The 19,410-nt window shown below is 43.6% G+C and overlaps 1 protein-coding gene across 2 annotated transcripts; it reads left to right on the top strand.

Moving 5' to 3' along the window:
* Positions 1 to 929: 929 nt before the first annotated feature.
* ece1 (endothelin converting enzyme 1) lies at positions 930 to 18,752 on the top strand. 2 transcript variants are annotated; one of them, XM_076025012.1, is made up of 19 exons: positions 930 to 1,025; positions 3,039 to 3,137; positions 5,009 to 5,147; positions 6,830 to 7,042; positions 7,839 to 7,963; positions 8,073 to 8,219; positions 8,752 to 8,817; positions 9,134 to 9,322; positions 10,474 to 10,616; positions 10,791 to 10,905; positions 13,686 to 13,796; positions 13,890 to 13,988; positions 14,100 to 14,177; positions 15,141 to 15,244; positions 15,638 to 15,748; positions 16,606 to 16,673; positions 16,760 to 16,950; positions 17,536 to 17,631; positions 18,215 to 18,752. In XM_076025012.1, the coding sequence occupies exons 1-19, from the start codon at positions 990 to 992 to the stop codon at positions 18,389 to 18,391; spliced, it is 2,307 nt and encodes a 768-aa protein (XP_075881127.1). In that variant the 5' UTR covers positions 930 to 989; the 3' UTR covers positions 18,392 to 18,752. The 2 variants fall into 2 exon arrangements, with proteins under 2 accessions (XP_075881127.1, XP_075881128.1); XM_076025013.1 differs by lacking the exon at positions 930 to 1,025 and having other exon boundaries at positions 2,513 to 3,137.
* The last annotated feature ends 658 nt before the right edge of the window (positions 18,753 to 19,410 follow it).

Here is a 19,410-nt window from a genome sequence, read left to right as displayed (position 1 = left end):
GCACAGAGTAAGTCATAAGCAATGGACAGTTTTATCCTCAAATTGCACAGTGTGTCTGACACAACAGTGTAGTTAAAGTCCATTTGAACCGAAAACAGTGTGAGAGAGTATTTGCTTAAGGCTTGTTGTGGTAGCACTAGCCCAAAACCAACAACTGAAAGTACAAGGTGAGTATAGCGTTTGTTACATTGACCAAATAATTTGATTTTAAGTAAATATTTGGTGCAATACCTCAGGACCGAAACCAGATGATTAATCCCCGAGTCTTATGAGAGACCAAAACATGTTGAGTGGCATCTGGGTAGAACAAATCTAAGACCTGATCACTATTGTGCAGATTTTAAAGTGTCAGCACAACCTCATAAGACTGTCATATTCTGGCTTTAAATATTTTTCTGGATTTCATCAACGTAGTCCCTATGTTTTCAGTCATTTGCTAGATAACCATTTACAAAAAATATGATGTTGTCCCACAACATGGATCACCGTTGGTATGCTGACAAGAGAGTCTCAGTTCAGGCAGCTCCTCATGCTGTACGTGCGTGGATGATATCGTGGGAAGGAGACGGAGTTATGAGCCCGTGGGTGCAGTTTAGGCTTGTCTGCACATTTGATACGTTTGTTGAGTTTTTAATGAGTCCTGCCTTACGGAGCTTGTAATGTTAGGCACTGCACTTAGTTGTGCAATCCGTCGGCCTGGCTGACGGGCAGCTGACATTAATCATTGCCTGCTCGCAGGGCTGCCAGTGCAGAAAGTCAGATGTAAACACGGGGCCGTTCCACATGTTTGCTGAAGCGAGAATTGGCTTTAACCGCATAGTTTTTGTTTTAGTTGTTTTTTTGCATAAGAGAGCACCTGTTCATGAGACTTGGTAAAGAGTGCATATACCTTTAATGTCTTTCACTATTCTCAGATGAGATCAGCCTTTATTGTTCCACGACAAGGAAATTTACAAATTGATCTGTTTTTTAACACGGCTCTTCCTCCAATGAGGGTCACAGGGTCAAGAGGCTTTCCCCCCTATCTTCTGGAGAAGGGTAGATACACTCTGGATGAGTCTATCATCTTAGGACCATCACAAAAGAGATTCACACTCACATAACCAGGGAGAGCATGTGAACTTTCCTTTCTGAGAAGCTCTACTGGGTAAATCATAAAATCGATAAAGTTCCTCTGAAAACGTCATGTCAAGCCCTATGTTTACCCTCCCTTATTTGGTGCGCAATGTAGCTTCCTTCTCTCCCTGTTCCTCCCTTGGTCCACCCCTGCTACTTCCACTATGGGCTAAATTGGTCGCTACTCAGAAGGCGCCTGAGCACTGCCGACAAGCAATTCTGCTTTGCTTTCTCAAAAGTCTACCAAGCGGGAAAAGTGGATCGTTGACAGCTGATACACTCATGGGTGCCTGTGATATTCAGCGAAAACAGAAGTGCTGTTGTGAGCTGTTGGGAAAAAAACGAAAGCGTGGTGAGGTGGGACACAAAGAGTAGGTGGACAGAAGCCAAGAACAGCCATCCGCATATGCAATCATCAAAATTTCACTCTGGGACATTCATAGACACAGATTTTGTAAGTTTTTGGCCTTGTAAATAAATGTTTATGCCAAAAAAAACAAAGGAACAACATAAAATACCCTTCACAGTGTGCAATAGTCCAACAGTTTAGACTTCATGAAAAACAGTTCTAGTTTTTAGAGTGACACCACAGCATCCTCAATGTGTCTGTTCCACAGCTGCTTCTTTACTCTCGTGTCATAGCACCTTTTCCGCACTACCTTCAAAATCGCGACCCTCTTCCACTTCCAACACTAGGTCAACAAACATCTGCTAACAATAGCATAGCCTTAATTGGAAATACACGGGAAAAGAAAATAATACAGGAAAAATATCCAAAGGGTTACCTTCATTTTCATGTTCTTACTTTGACACTTAACACTAACCATGAGTCTAATTGAGCTGTTTTGAGGTACATGCAGCGCTAAACTATAAAACCCGGTGGTGAAATCATGTCGCATATGGACCTCGAAAAGTGTTTTGGATACTTCATTAAGTAGTTGTGGTACCTGTATTTAACCATGCAACTGTGCTGTGGAACATTTTTATGTCAGCAGATAAAAAAAAAAATGGAGGTAGCAATTATATGGTGAGCTAAATTTGAACGCAGACTGAGTTATGCTGGAGTCATGGGCACATCGGCTTGCATGCTCTTCTGTATTAAGGATCTCAGAAAGCCTTTTATTAAAGATATTATATTGCAAGGTTGTGTTTTTTTTCATGGGCGGCTGGGCCTATGGGTGAGGGGTTAAGACTGTAGTTCAGAAGGAGGAAAGCAGTGTCTGCCTATCAGGTAACAGTTACCGCAGGCAACCACAACAAGCATGTGTTGGGGGAGGAGGCAGTTTTGTCTGGGCCCCTCCCCAGAGTGTGCGGCGTCCTATAGTAAAGACACTGGGTGTAAACTGCAACCGTGAGGTCCCCTCCCTAAATCTGAGTGAAACCACATTCGGGAATGCGCTCGCACTCCACACATCCACGCAACTCGCTCTGTCATGTTCACCAAACTCGGCGCTCCTTCCTGTTTTTCACTTGTTCCGACTCCTCGCGGCACATTTTCATAGACTGGTCCGAAGGAGGAAGTCCAGAGGAACTGAATTTGCTTGGGAGGAAGCTACGGGACGATTTCAAGGACTCTTTGGATGGGTTTTTTCTTTTTTCTTTTTTGCAACACTGGTCCCCTTGGGGGCACCTTCCCTACACCATGGGGGCTGACAGAAGTTTTGTTTGGCTTGATGTGAGGATAAGACTTCTCTTGGCAGGAAAAGACTGACACACTGTGTGTTTGAGGCAAGCGTGGCTCAAGACAAAAGCAAACGGGATATGCCCTAATGGGTCTTTGAGGGAAACCTGACCCTGAAGCCTCTCAGACTTCTGGAGGAGTAGATGTCACGCACAGGCACGCTCTAGCAAATGCACGCGAGCGGGAGGAGAGAGGCGCCACCAGCAGGGACATGGAAGCACTGAGAGAGTCTTTTCTGAACCTAACTTTTCAGATGTCACTGTACAAAAGAGCCACGCTGGACGAGGAGGACCTGGTGGACTCCATCGGCGACGACGTCTACCCCTCCTCACCGATGCAGGTAAACAGGCGACACCCCGGGTCTAAAAATAAACAAAGGAATTACAACCGGTATGCTGTTACTACTCAGGCCAGTGGAAGAATGTATCAGCCTTGCAGGGTTTCACGACCACGGGGCAACGCTGCTCTCAGTCCCAACTCGCAGAAATTCACGACTACACCTGCGATCGCAGTTGTGAAACCCCTAATTTTCTATCGTATCGGGTGCGGTTTTATGGGTTTAGGCCTGGCTCGGATCAGCTGTTTGAGAACCAGTTGAGACGTAACATGTTCTTCTGGAGGGCAGGATTTCACTGGCGCTCCATATTAATTCTCTGCTGCCAGCTGACGCTGAAACGCCCCTAGAAGCTTGGGAAGAAGCAGAAGGACTGTTTTGCTTTACAGCTTCTCACCGCAATAATACAATTTAACAGTTGTGGGGGGTGGGGGGACATAGAAGGAAACTTAACAACTTAAGTATCCCAACAAAATTATTAGGGTTACGTTTTGTTTATTGTGGGTTTTTGTTTTGTTTTGTTTTTTAACTCGTTAGCACTTAAACTAATCCCAAGAAACCAAACAATTTACTCAATCTCCTGTTGCTTGGGTTTTTAACAGTCCCTTATTGTGGTATTGTTATTTTTTTTATTAATTTAAATTATCACACTTGAGACTGTAATAGATATTGTTCCTTTCCAGTTGAACAACACATAAAAGTTGAAATATGAAAGGTCAAAAACTTTAGCTGGACTGACATCAACGATGTGCAAGTGTTCATGACAGTTTCGTGAGCATACTTCAGAGCATCTGACTGCGTGCAAAGTGCATCTGTCAACACACACTGCTTTTGATTGCTCAAAAATTCATAAATCAAGTGCAGCCAGATTATTTTCACATCTGGTTTTTCACATCCTGACTAGACATCCATTCATCATCCATCCAGGCTCGACAACACCTTGGCAAAGGTTATAATATGCCTTTTATTTTCCCAGTATGCATTACACTTTAAGAGACTTCATTAAACTGCAGGTGGGAGGCACTTGAGCTCGACTTGGCACCGTGTTTTGCACTCGGTCGAGGTGTAAACCAGCTCAATGCTGTGAGCTGTGGGGATTAAGAAGCCACTGTGGCTTTGGCGGTTGGTCAGGTCCCATTAAGTTAGCCCATTAAATCTTAGTTAATAGCGTTAAATCAGATCCTTCCGTGCACTTCAGCAGTCATTGACTTCCAGGATACATGTGAGCTCCAAGTCTTAGAATTCACAAACAATACTGAAACTCTGGCGAAAGACCCTTGGAAACAATCCCTCAGGAAGCCATTTTTCTTCACAAGTATTTAAAACTGAAAAGGTTTCTCAGATGAGTGTGCTGGTACAAGGGCCACTATTACAAACTGCTGTCAAGGTGTGTCCTTTGAGAGCCTCAATGATATTTTAATGCTAAAAAAAAAGGATGTAAATTGTTCCTGTCCTGTGCTTTTGGTGCATCATAGAAGTAGAATAAATCAACTCAGTAGCACAATGGTGTCTTTTTTCTTTTGTTCTGAGGCAAAAGAAAGTATTTGTATGATTGTATTAGTCACTGTGGAGTGAGGGAACAATAGAAGGAGGGATAACCTTTACTGGATAAGTGGGTGAAAATCACCATAACAGAGACTCCATTGTATATTTGCACCAAACCTGTAATTGAAAGTCTGAGAATCGGTTCAACAGCTAGAGAGAGAGAGAGAGAGAGAGAAAAGTAGAAGTTTTAGCTCCACAGGTATACCGTCTCTTTTAATAAACTTGTTTTTATTTAACAATAACTTTTTTTTACACTCAACTAACTTGGCTTTGGTAAAAAAAAAAAATGCTCTGTTTGACTTTTTCTGACGTGTGTGTGTATGGACTCTCAGGTGACTCTCCTCCGCGGCCGAAGTTCCGTGTGCTGGCCCGACACCACACAAAGAGAGCGGAAGCTGCTGTTTGCGCTGTGTGTCGTGTCTTTGGGCTTCTTCATATGTCTCCTCACAACCGGGATCTTCTACAAACAGAGTGAGTCCTTCAGTTCCGTTGATGGTCAAAAACACCGCAAAGAAACACCTGAACATCTCAGAAAAGCGTCTGAACTTTGAGCTTTGTCTCTGTTTTATTACATGTTATTCAACGACCTAATGAGAAGATTTAGTAGCATCTAGTGGTAAGAAACCATGCTAACCATTGGCATAATGCCAATACATCACTGTAAATGTTGATGGACCTTTAAAGTACTCTCAATGAAAAGATATAAACAGAAAAAACTGAGGTAATTCAGTCTACTTATTGATTTACTTATCGAGTAAATCTCAAATCAAAGTTTTACAAAAGCTTGTCAACTTCTGGTTTGCTTTGTCTGAGGCTTTGACCAAAAAGAAACCTTGTGTAGTTATTTTTTTGAAGAAGAAGAAAAGAAAAGAAAATCCATGTTTTTACATGTTTGAACATGTTCGGTTTGTCTCGCCTGTGCAAAAAGGCAATGGCGCAAAACAACAACTTGCCCTGTCAAGGTGAAACCGTGGGTGTATATTTTTAGCGCCCATATAACGGGACTTCCTTGGCTGTTTACATTCTTTATGCTGGGCTGAGCTGTTCACCAGCTCTGACGCTTTTTGATGCATTCCAGTGTTGAAGGGCAAATCAGTCACTCGACGCTTGGCAAGGAAACATAGACACATAACGTCAAAGTGCTGTCTGAATGACGGAGAAATACATTCTCAGCCGCAAAGCCTCAAAGCTGCAATCGTGCAAGTTGTGGGATCAAACTAGTGTGAGTTGTGAGACTGATCGTGTCTTCGGAATCATTTTCTTCCTCATCAATTCCGTAATCAAGATGATTGTTTCTGAGAGGTTGAAACTTTTACTCGCCAACTACTTCTCACTGATTTTAATTACCCTTGTGTCTTTAAAACAGCTTCGAATCTTAGTTTATCCATCATGGCGGGGGGGGGGGGGGGGGGGGGGGGGGAAGCACACACTGACTCTTCCATGCATTTGTGCGGGTCGTCTTTGTTTGTTTCCTCAAATTCACTGTGGGAAATGTAGCGCCACTTCCTCCCATTGAGGACCTTGTGTCTGATGACACTTTGCAAACACTGAAGGAAGCCAGGATGAATCCTCGGCGGGGCACTAACATCATGCCCTGCTCGTAACCGTGGCTCCATCCGCGTCTGATGCCTTAAACGGACAGACGGCGGCGGACGTCCTCACAATAAGTCGAGTGTCAGCGGTGCCATGGGATGATGGCACTGCTTACTTTTCTTTTTAATGTATGTTGGAGCTGTAGTGAACTCTTCCTGGTGAACCTCTCTCTACCTACTCCGATACAAAATTGGAACTTCCCTTGGTTGGTTAATTAAGCAATTACCGGTAAATCAGGAAGTAATAACATGCCCTCTTAAGCTGCTTCAATAATCCTTTAAACAAAGGTTACTGACTTACGCTTTAAAACATTGTTTCCCAGTTTTAACTTGGCAGTTGCATAACCAGTTGTGCTCAAGAGGAGGATAAATAGTCCCCTCAGGTTGTTTATCTTTGCTGTACGGTACAGTAACATTTTCCAGATGGCCAGAAAGAGACTTATAATAAAATATCTTCGTATTATCCACCCACATCCGCAGAAATGTTTACCAAGAATCCATGTTTCCTGTCTTGGGATGTGAAAGCTTCTCGAAGTGAAGGAAATATTATTTTTCCTGCAGCTCATCCGGGCCTGTGCCTCACAGAGCCATGCATCACAGTGGCCAGTGTGGTCATGGGTGGCCTGGATCAATCTGTTGACCCCTGTAATGACTTCTACGACTTTGCCTGTGGCGGCTGGATAAAGCGCAACCCCCTCCCTGACGGCAAGTCCCGCTGGGGAACCTTCAGCAACCTGTGGGAGCACAATATGCTCGTCATGAAGCACTTGTTGGGTAAGAGTCCTTGCTTTGAGTCGGCCACATTTACGTGACGGTCCGTCAGCAATGCGGTGGTACGAGTTAGAATTACACGGGAGAAGAACTGGTCGAGCTTGTCTGGCGGCTGTCAGGCTGAAGATGCATCCAAAATTTCTCAAACGCATGCAGGGAATGAGTGATCAGGAGTTGAAATGGTTGCCTAGGTATAACATGTAAAATACCGTAATGGTTTAAATAAGTTTTGTACTTCTTCTTCCTACTCCTTTTCGAGCATATTTAAGTTTCTGGATATTTGTTTCCTTTCAGTATTAGGCCTGTTGTGTTTCTTTTTTTTTTCTTTTCCTTATCCTATTTAGGGTATTTGTGTTTTTTTAATGTTCGAATAAAGAAATAATTCAATTCAATTGGAATTTAAATACTCAAATGTGTGTATGTATTTCATACATGCTCACGTTCCTTATACAGCATGAATAGGCAACAGGAAAAGAGAACAAGAAGTGCTTCAGTGAGACATCAGAGAAGTGTTTTAGTGCCCATCCTGCTACTCAGCTTGTAAAATTTTTGTGTGTGTTAAGGTTCATTATCAACAAGATCAAAGCACCACCTGTTTTTCTGTCAAAAAGAGATCCTTATGAACTACAACCCGTGACAAGGACAGCAGTCCAGTTAAATGGTCTTATGGAGGAAATACTAGTCCAACTTAGCTGTTCTCCCACAACATACCGAGTGAATTCAGCTGCCGTCACACTAGCATTAAGCCATTGTTTTCATTATTTTTAAATGTATCTTGTGGGATGTTTGTCATTTGTAGAGAACACGTCACTGACCGGAATGAGTAAAGCTGAGGAAAAGGCCCAGCGGTATTACCAGGCCTGCATGAATGAGACCAAAATCGAGGAACTTGGAGCCAAGCCACTGCAGGAGCTCATCAGCCAGGTGAACTTCTCGTCTGGACTTCGCCAGATAGTTGTCACTTATTCAAAGCGTTTTTTTTCCACATCTGTGCAAAGTAACGTTACCTCGGTTCTTGCGAAAAATCTTTCAGATCGGGGGCTGGGCCCTGACTGGACCTTGGGACAAGAAGAACTTCCAGGAAGTGCTGCGTACAGTTTCAGCCAACTACCACACCTCGCCGTTCTTCACTGTGTTTGTCAGCACAGATTCCAAAAACTCCAGCAGCAACATTATTCAGGTGAGACGCTTATTCTGTGCGCTTATTCTTGCATGGCAGCCGGAAATACAGATTTATACTAGGACATTTCTACCTCCATCCTTCTCAAAGTGGGGTCTGGCGGGTCGAGAACAACTCTGCTCTGAAGAAAAAAACACAGAAAAATCTATGATTTGGCTAAACTGCTGCAGCAAATAAAAATCTGATTGGTCCTCCTAAATGTGCTTGATGGTTTGTTACCTGCCGCAATTTGCCTCCCTCTTCCAAAATCATTTCTGCATGACATAAGTCCAAAGGATTTGGGAAATGTTGCATGTGGCATGCCAGGCCACAAACCACTCATTATCACCCAGGTCTCGGTTTCCCTCTGACAGTTTGAAGAGAGGTTGTTCTTTCACAGCGTGTCACGAGGCCATGACCAACAGCGCTGATAGTATCTTTAGCAGCCTTATAGCTTGCATACTGGCACCGCAGGAATGAAAACAAAAGCTTGTTTGTCGGTGTTGGAAATGAGGGTGAACTGGAGGTTGAAGAATGTTTTTCTTGATTCCAGGTGGATCAGTCCAGCCTGGGACTCCCTTCACGAGATTACTACCTCAACAAAACAGCAAATGAGAAGGTACAGTATTACTGTAAGCGGCGGGATGGTTGCTTTCACAGTCAGCGCCATTGGAACTCTGGTGTTTAAGTAACGATCTGGAATTGTGTGTAATGTGACGAGGGAAAAAAAACTAATTTGAACTTGTTTGAAAAACAGCAGACTTGGAAAAAAAAAAGTTACGGAACATTAAAAGAAAAAAATCTGAGCTTCAGGCTCGGGAAGCTTATTCAACTTCGAAGAGGATTAGTTCTCAAATTGAATTTTATTAGCTCTTTGTTTCCCCACCTCCTCCCACCATCTTCCCCTGACTGCGCTTCCTATTTGGCCTCTGCAGTATCTGACGGCATACCTCAACTTCCTGGTGGAGTTGGGCGTCCTCCTAGGCGGCACAGAGGAAACGTCGCGGACGCTAATGGAGAAGATTGTGGATTTTGAGACCACCTTGGCTAATATCACCATTCCCCCAGAGGAGAGGAGAGATGAGGAACTAATCTACCATAAGATGGAGGCCAAAGACCTGACAGTAAGTGTCTTCGGGTTTTCAGCCCAAAGCAAAGCATCAAAGTGGTAAACGTCACGAGTCTGAGCCGAGTAAACCAACTCTAAATATTTGCACAGCCGTATGGGGTAGAGAAGCTCTCAAATGGGTGCCTGCTTTTTTTTTTTTTTTTGAGAATTCCGTTGGCTCTCAACATACACTACCGGTCAAAAGTTTGGATGAAGGGTGGCTGTTTGAGTTATTTCACATTTTTTTTGTTTAATACATATGTGAAGACAATCTACAATGTAAACAGCCGTGGAAATGAAAGAAAAAACATTAAATCGGAAGCATGTGTCCAAACGTTTGACTTGTAGTGTGTGTATATTTTAGAGGGATGTTTTACCCACTTAGTACTCGTCACTGCATCAACTGAAGGTTCTGGTGACGTTGGTGAATCCGCATAACGGTTCTGGGGTTTCACAGGGGAAAAGAAAGCCCCCAAGCGCCGATGCAGTTCAAGCCTATTCAAGCCTTGTACTTGTGTAAAAAAAACAACACGAGCTGTTTTTAACCTGAAACATCCCTGTGTAGCCTCCTGAACGTACATGGAACCTATGTACAAGGACTCTCATGAAGGTGCTGATGTCTTGGATAGAAACATGCTGCATCACGCCACATCATTAGCCGGTTTCAGATGAATTGTGTTCTTTGTGACATCACAGTGGCGGCACAAAGACATGTTGGTGTGAGCGTGGGTAGTCACACAGGAGCTGATTTTACAAAGATGCCTGAGAGTGCGTGGAATTAAATTGCACTCGTAAACAGACTGTGTGCTATTATTTGCATGTAGCAAGTGGCCTACTAAGATGGCACAGATCAAGGAGAACGGTCGCTAAAGTGGGCTGCTTGAATGAGGGCTTTCCGCCAGGGAGAAAATTGGAGAGCAGAGTGACTGCAAGCGAAACGCTATTGCACCCACGCAATTGTAACAACGACAAAAAGACTGCACAGTCTCACAGGAGGTGAGAGCCGTCGCATCTGAATGCTTCGAATGTGGATCTAAAAATGTCAACACAGGCCTCGATCTGTGAGATGAGGAACTGACAGAAAGGTGGTATATTTGTGGATGAACTCTCTCTTGTTATTTCCAACTCTTTAATTGCATTTTTTTTCTTTCTTCTGTTCCTCTGCAGACTCTGGTCCCTGTGGTGGACTGGATGCCGTATCTCAACGCAGTGTTCACGCCAGTACAGCTGAACGAGTCAGAGCCAGTGGTTGTCTATGCCAAAGAGTACCTCCAGAAGGTTTCTGACCTCATCAGCAAAACAAATACAAGGTACACAGTTTGCTTTATCACAGGTGGTATTCCACAGTTTTTAGTGAGGTAGTTTAGTGGATAAAAATGCAGAGCAGAAGATGAACTTTAGTCAATAGCAAGTGTCAAACTCTCATCCTCTAACTAGATAATTATGACATTAATCAAACTGTAAAATCCACTGTGTTTCTTCAGCCTGCTCAACAACTACATGATAATAAAGGTGGTGAGAAAGATGGTGTCCGTCTTGGACCAGAGGTTTCAGGAAACGGAGCAGCGCTTCCTGGAAGTCATGTATGGAACCAAGAAGGTGAGAGAAGACGTTACGCTGATCTAATGCATGACAGAGAAAAAAAAAGATGAAATAAAACAGAACTGTGCGTAAAAATAACTTACTGGGCTTGAACTGCTTTGATTTGTGACCGAAGCGGCTCGAGTGTTTATTTGGATGGAGGGAGAGACCAGTGAGATTTAGCACGTCCTGTTAATAGAAGGGCAATCAGTCTGTACTGTGACTGTGTGCCGGAGATGTTCCTGAATCCAACAACTGTGTTCAGAGAACATTTCCTGCCGACCTCTTGTCTCAGCGTGTGACACTCAGCAGAAGCCTTTGTTTGTACAAAAAATAGGGTTCATTGAGAGCGAGGCGGTGAATTCTCTCTTTGTTTTGATAAGAACCGTGATCGGTCAGTGCTCCGCGCGGGCTTTTAGCAGCACTTTTCACATCTTTGTTACTCTGAATTGGGATTTTAAAAGGATACCTGCTGTCCTTCCTTTTCAGTGGGGTTTTTCTTTTTGTTTGAAAAGAAATCACTGGCACAAGGGTGCCTTTTATTCTTTATTTCCCGTGTGATCCTGGACTCCCTTTTTTTTACTGCCCTGTTTACAGCCTCGGGAAAAAAGTTTTAGCTTCCTGCCAAGAAGTATAAGTTTCCTTTGTGACATCAGGAAGAGATACTGAGAAAGAGTGAAATAAAAAAACTTTTTGGGGGGTTTTCTTTTCTAAAAGAGATCTTGTGAACTAATCCTTCTATTGGCTGAAATATGTGCCACCAGAAACTGAATTTGAATCATTTATATTTGAATTTGAATAGCTAAATGCGAATAATTGAATTAAAATTTGAATTTGAATCACATAATTTGGAATTGTATTGTTAAATTTGAATCATTGCATTGTAAAACTGTATTTGAATAGTAAAATTTGAAATTGAAATTCAATAGAAAAAAATGATTGTCACTGAAAATCCAACTGTCGAGACATCTTCACATTCAGTGCTCACAATTCAAGTTCAGTTCTCAAAATTCAAATTCGCTTCTCAAAATTCAGTTTTAGTTTACTGTGACAGACATCCAGGTGCTTGAGGATGAAGGGGAAGAGCAATTGAGCTCAGATACACAGGACTCCTCTTCGGCCAATCAGCACTTACTTTTGTACACTTACGTTGATGGACCGGCGTTCCGGTTTCAACTCGCTACTATGTTAACTGGCTACCTTTGTTTACTCGCATCAAATTCAAATACAGTTTTTCAATGCAATGATTCAAATTTAACAATACAATTTCAAATTATGTGGTTCAAATTCAAATTTTTAATTCAATTATTCGCATTTAGCTATTCAAATTCAAATATAAATGATTCAAATTCAGTTTCTGGTGGCACATATTTCAGCCCATATCCTTCAAGGTGGCAGCGGAGTCAAGATATTTAGTTTTTGTTTATGAAACTGCAGCTATCCATCCTAAAATTGTTGAATCAGCCAGAATTTCGAGTAGCGGGTCAGCCCGACGTGCATGTTTCTCAACACTGAGAGAGAGCTGGGGATCTTGAGATTCATTTTTTTGTTCTTTTTATTTTATCGTTGCATCTGACACCCACTGCCTTGCAGAGTAACTGCCCCGGAGCCTATCAGAGCAGCATCCTGTCCCCTCGGCCCTCAAGCTGTAATAACAAAGTGGAAACCCTCAACAAGTGTCCGTTTCTTACGGGAGGTTGCCGCTGCGCCTCTTTTTACATCCGCTCTCAAAGAATGCGCACAGATTTACTGCTGTTAATCGTTCTCAATTCCGCTGTCTGACCTCATTTCCTCCTTATCCCATCTCGCGCGGCGATAGTTCAGAATAATTATTTTTGCTTTGGCGCGAGTCGCTCGGCTGATATTTTAAGATAAGCTGAGGCGATCCGTGAAAACAGGAGACTTTTAAACAGCGCTGGGAATTGTGTAAATGTTATAATAGTTCTCAAACTCATTTATGATCCTAGAAATTGGTGATAAATGAGAGTACATAAACACAAATTTCCTTTCTGTTTGCCCTGTTCAGCCTGGTGCCGTTTTTTTTATTATTTTTTTTTATAGTGTTTTTGATACAAAACAAAAAATGGTCAACAGCCTGGTTCTGCTCAATACACTTGAAGCTGTGCCTACGATCGGAGAAAAAACAATACTGAAATGGATTCTCGCTACAATTTGAACACAACTTTCTTCTCCGCTAATACTTTCTGCTGCCCTTAGTCGAGACTGCTTAGTCTCTGGTTTCCCGGTCAGCTGTTATTTGAGACTCGCGCTAAGTGGGCCGGGAATCATGAATTGCTTGTGTTTAATGAGAGAAAATGTAACCTAAAAGCGAATCTAAGCTGTTACCTCTTTGTCAGTTCTTTCTGATAAACAATAAGAAATAGCCTGCAAAGATCAAATAGTAGTAATAGTTACTAATAGGTACTTACAGTCGGCAGCAAGACCTCAACTGTCTTCTTTTTAAAGGAAAATAGGAACAGCATTGACCACATTTTTTGGGTGGTAGGTGCAGAACTTGACTCCAATGTTCCTGCTTTGGTCAGAACCAGAGAAAAATTAAAACTCCTGCCAGTCACAGATGGATTGCTGTTGACCCAATCTCACCAGAAAGACCTTTCCGTCGGCTGCTGTTTGTTGGCAGACTGCTCTCAGTGTTTCTTCAGCACACAGCCCCCGGGGCCGAACGAGATCCCCCGTGTTGTTTTTCGTGAGTTAGTCGCATTCGTTCAGGGACAGAGAGGAAGAACAACACAGCTCCTCCCGTGTCAGCCAGCGTGTCTGCGTTTGTTTGTCCGCAGAGCTGCACCCCTCGCTGGAAGCTGTGTGTCAGTGACACGGACAGCGCCCTCGGCTTCGCGCTCGGAGCCATGTTTGTCAAGGACACCTTCACCGAGGACAGCAAGGCCATGGTGAGCTGCCATTAAAGAAAAATAAATAAATAGTCCAGCAGTCGTAAATAAAATCCTCTCCTGAATTCCCCCTGTTCTGTCTCCCCGCTGTAGGTCGAAGGTATGGTCGGGGAGATTAAATTGGCCTTTGAGGAAAATCTAAAATATGTGAGCTGGATGGATGCCGAGACCAAAAAAGCGGCCAAGGAAAAGGTAGGAGGAGAGAAAGATGTTCTGCAGGCAGCGAGAAAAAAAAACCCCCAGCACTGCCACCTGGTGTGAAAACTCAACTTTCACATCCTTTCATTCCCGTTTTGATTGCAGGCGGACGCCATATACAACATGGTGGGCTACCCCGACTTCATCATGAATGCCACCAACCTGGACAAGGTGTTCAATGATGTAGGTAAATGTGGGGCTGTATATGGTCCACAGAACATTTACTACATGTGCTCCGCTCTTTGCATGTTTACGCACACTCTAGTATTCAGCTGTTAGTTTGAATGTGATACAGGTCATGGGATACAGGTGAAGGGAATAGACTAGTTGTATTAGCAGTGTCCAGTTTAACTGGATGCACAATTTGAATTGACGGTTTTCATTTTCCAGTAGTTTTTTTTTTTTCTTTAAGCTTCTATTATCAGACTTCAGACTTTCGACTTTTTATTTTGTCATTTAAAACGTTCACTTGCCAGTGCACACTAAGAACTAAATTCCGACGCAAGCGACTGCACAAACAGACAATGACAGAACTTGAAGGAAATCAATAAAAATAGTATGTGGTCTACAGTATGTACTATTATACATGTGGGTATAAAAAGAGCAGTAAAAGCTAACAGCTAAGCTGTACTATTGCTGCTCACATCTGCAGCAGCACTAGACTGGCTTGCTGGCTCACATGCACAAGACCTGCAGGACGCACGGTGGAAAATTTTACCTTGCTCACGCACAGCTGCAATGCAGTCACAAAGAGTTGGGAAAAGCGCAACGCGGCAACGTGGGGCCTCTTTTGCAGAAGAGGAAGGGGAAGCGCAAGGGAAACTTGTAGATCGAACAGGAAGCTTTCTGTTGCAGTAAAGTACGTGCATATGTAGCTGCACCTTAAGAGGAATAATAGTGAAATACTTGCTTCCGTTAACTCCGCAAACAATCTATTTCAAACCGAGAGGCTGAATAGAATGAGATAGAATACCTTTATTTATCCTACATTGGGAAAGTTTGCATGCAAAAAAACATTTGTATCAAAAAGAAGTAAAGAAATAAAATGAATGTACAAATTATTGACATAACTAATTAAGTGTTCAAAAAGGGGTTTACGTGTGCATGTAAACTCCAGTGAATGACTCGATGTTCCTCCTGCTGTAGTTCGAGGTGGTGTCGGACCTCTACTTCCAGAACGTCATGCAGTACTACAATTTCTCAGCCAGGGTGACGGCGGACCAGCTGAGGAAAACCCCATACAAAAACCAGTGAGTACACACACACGCACACACAAACACACGCGCCCGCCAGCCTCCCCCCCCCCCCCCCCCCCCCCCCCTCCAATCATCTGCAACACCGGAGCTGCACATTGGCGTTTTATCCTGACTCAGCTGAACGCCGCCGCCTCGCACAAACGTTCCCAGGCAACCGGCTTCTCTCCGCTCAGCTGATCCTTGTCTCTAATTTGGCGGCTGGTGGCAATGGAGGTGCACGCAAGCAAATGTATCCGCATTTGCTTGCGTGCTTCCCGAACTGAAGCCCTCTGTGGCTCTGTAGACCCGCGCTGGGATCAGCGCTGGGAGACTGACCTTGATGTCAACCTCACGTCGTGGCTCCTACTTTGCCCCCCCCCCCACACACCTCCCCACTTGTTTTTGCAGGTGGAGCATGACCCCCCCGACTGTCAACGCCTACTACAACCCCACCAAGAATGACATGGTCCTCCCAGCTGGAATCCTCCAGGCTCCCTTCTACAGCCGATCGTGGCCCAAGTAGGTGTCAGCCTTGCACCGCTCAGAGTGGTTTCTGAATCATGATGGGAAAAAGACACATTCAGTTCAAAAATTTTGTTTCTTTCACCAACCAACTCAAGAAATATTGATTAACATTGTCGGTAAAAACACAATAGAAGTGTAACTAGCGTGCAGATCAGAAAAGATGAAAAATATATTTTTATGTTACATGGCTTGAGTGCATATTTTGGTTGCCAAGTGTCCATTTCATATTCAGTTCTTGCTCTAAACAACATATTCACTGGCTGATAATAAATGTTTTTCTGGTTGTTTTTAATTCCATAACTGATGAGCAGGAGTTGTTTTGAGCGTGTTTTTGCAATTGGACAAATTGCTATAATCGGGTTTCCATAATAACTAACCTCTTGAAACTGTTGTCTGGACATCTGGCAAAAGAGGTTAATTAGGCAAGTGTGTAATTACACTGATGTAATGATATAATAGCGTAATATAATAATAAATAATGTAAGTGTTCGCAACCAGAATATAATATATTAGTTCCATGTTGCAGCATGTTGCGACAATAATCACAAAGCCAAAGCTAAGGATTTTTGCAGAGCGCTGCAGAGATCTGGGATTAAAGAATAAAGATCTGATTTGCTTATTATAAAAAATAAAGAGTGTTTTAGAAAAATCTGACAGGAAAGTATTTAAACTTAAAAATACAGCCATTGTCAATTGATTTCACCTTAATTTTGTCATGAATTTCCCTGTTTATTTGCCAATTTTAAGTTTGCTCTGTTTTGCTGTTTTACTCCTCTGTTTTACCCTGGTTACTGTCACATTAGTGGTTGTGTGTGTTTTTTTAAGGTCTGACCTTCATTCATTCTTTTCAGAGCCCTTAATTTCGGAGGAATCGGCGTGGTCATGGGACACGAACTCACCCACGCCTTTGATGACCAAGGTCAGTCAGGTCACTTTCCAAACGCGACGACTTTTCCAAATTGCAAAACAAGAGCATTTTTAAACCCTCGTTCTCTGCTCTCAAAGGCAGAGAATACGACAAGGACGGAAACCTGCGGCCCTGGTGGAAGAACTCCTCCGTGGAGGCCTTCAAGCAGCAGGCCCAGTGCATGGTGGAGCAGTACGGAAATTACAGCATCAACAAGGAGCCTCTGAACGGAAGACACACCCTGGGGGAGAACATCGCCGACAACGGCGGCCTCAAGGCCGCCTACAGGGTGCGCTGCCAGATGAGATGCATGAAATGTTTCCTGTGTGGCTAATAAATGTGTAATATGATAGGAAATGCGCACTCCACTGCTCAGTGATAATTCAACAATTGAGTGCTAATGCTCTACGAAAATCCGATTATGGCGGAAATTTCCGAACTCGAGCGTTGTGTTTCCGACAGCGGCTGGGCGTGCGAGGTCGTACGCCGGCGTGCACGTCCAGCATTAATCCCCCGGCGTTAGTGTGTTTGCTGAGGCCGCTGTGGGTCGCGCCTCATCACTTGTGTTGGAAACCCCCCCCCCCCCCTCCAGGCTTCGCTTCACAGCGAAGCCTGGAAATGACGACAGGTGTCTTTGTCGGCCTGCGGTCTACTTCTGCGCACGTGGACATTGATTCCATGACACTGAAAGGTCGCCGGCGCGGAACCTGTGCGCGAGATAAGCGGTGCGCTTTCGCGTTAATCCGGAGGGAAATATCGGGACCGCTCCTACACTTCCTGCCAGTCCTCGTCGCCGCCGACAACTTCCGCTTGAGGTGATGTTGTGTTGTGTGTGTGTGTGTGTGTGTAACGTGATCGTCTGTTGCTGCGAAAGGCTTACGTGAACTGGATCGAAAGGAACGGCGAGGAGGCGACGCTGCCCGCGCTGGGAATGACCAACCATCAGCTGTTTTACATCGGTTTCGCTCAGGTTCGTTCACCACTGACCCCCCCAGTTTTAATTTCGCGGTCTACAAACAGGTAACGCTGGTGTTTTAACACTGCCTTTTCAATCCTGCGTCCCTGTCAAAAAAAAAAAAGCTTTTTACATATAATTTGTGCTTGATCTAGTTGTACAAAGATGCCATTAAGCCTCTTTTAAAAGTGACAAATCTCAGACACTTTTTCTTTAGAAATGGAAAGGAATATTTAACCAGTGAAAAATAAATAATGGTCAGCTTTATATATGGGGGTTATTCCATTAATTTAAATTCTTACTACTGTTCTCAGTCCCAATAGCCAATATTGTAGCTCCTGGCATATTTAGAAATGTTAAGCTGAGGTTCACCAGCAAAAATTTTGCCTTTATGAGACAAAGTTTTCTTTTATGATCCTGTACGCTTGTTTTAATGTCAGGTGTGCGCCGTAAATTCACTGTTGTCAATGCGTAAATCAGGACATCTTTTAAAGTGGTTGTACTACTGAACCATTACATTGTCATTGTCAACACTGGTGATGAACAGGTGTGCTGAAAGTCACTTCTTCGACATTGTGCTCACTCATGCCGCCTGCAGGTGTGGTGCTCTGCCAGGACGCCGGAAAGCTCGCACGAGGGCGTCATCACGGATCCTCACAGCCCGTCCAGGTTCCGAGTCATCGGCACCATATCCAACTCACGCGACTTCTCAAGGCACTTCGGCTGCAAGGCAGGCGCCCCCATGAACCCAAAGAACAAGTGCGACCTGTGGTGATGCCTCGTTCCTTCGGCACCGTTTGTGGAGGGAGGGGGACGGGAGAAAAACCGGCCAGGATCCTGACCAGAGGCGCCACGGGCAGGAAATGACGACATGAAGCGCTGACAACTCCTGCTGCCTTGCCACGAGCCACTTGATGCCCTGCCGAGTCCTCACTGAGGAGGGGCGCAATCTTCACTGCCTCTCCTCTCCAATTGTGTCTTACTGAACAGCTTCGCGCAGCTTTTGAAGTTTAAGGTTGCTGCAAATGCATTTTTGAACACTGGAAAACAATTTTCAATTTTTTTTTTCAATGTGGGGAACCACTCTTGCATTTTACATCTCTCTCCACTACTCATTTGTCACATGACGTGACTAACTCTTCCGTATACTTCAGTTGTGGTCACCTCCTTTATTGGTAATATAATTTGCAGAACAATTCTTGGGTCTCCCAAAACATTCTTAGGTCTCCCAAGTGCAATTTCTTTTTGTACAGTCACCCACAACCCACTTGGACGCCGCATGTCCACTGTTCAAGAAGGTCAAAGCGGGAATGCAAAACTTTAGATTTGTGCAAATTTCAAAGGATGTCCAAAAACTTTTTTTTTTCCACACCATTGTCTTTTATTTATAGTCACAGATGTCTATCATTAAAACAAGGATGTGATTTTTGCACAGTAGTTTATTTTCATACCACATCACCAGCTATTGCCATATGCCAATAAACAATATGCACAGTGCGGTCCAAAAACCCACTTCTCATAGATACAACGACATGACATTTGCCTGGTGGATCAAAGAGATTCTTCAGTCAAGTGACGTGATGACACTGTTCTTTGACTGGCCTTTGGTTTCTGCAGTGGAATTCCATTCCACATCAGAAACGGATTGAAGGGTTCCACACAGATGAAAGCAATGTTTTATTATTTTTTTTCCCACTTCAAACTTATGTCAAATGAGCTGAGCACTGATGATGTGCCATACCTGTTTATATGTCAAATTATTTTGTATAGTAAAAACAAATCTGAAAAAAAAAA

This window comes from Nelusetta ayraudi, unplaced genomic scaffold, assembly GCF_046127955.1.
Source record: "Nelusetta ayraudi isolate G7.1 ecotype Tasmania unplaced genomic scaffold, CSIRO-AGI_Nayr_v1 ptg000017l, whole genome shotgun sequence".
Lineage (NCBI taxonomy): Eukaryota > Metazoa > Chordata > Actinopteri > Tetraodontiformes > Monacanthidae > Nelusetta > Nelusetta ayraudi.
The sequence above is the reverse complement of the archived record's forward strand: the minus strand, read 5'-3'. Positions and strand labels throughout refer to the sequence as shown.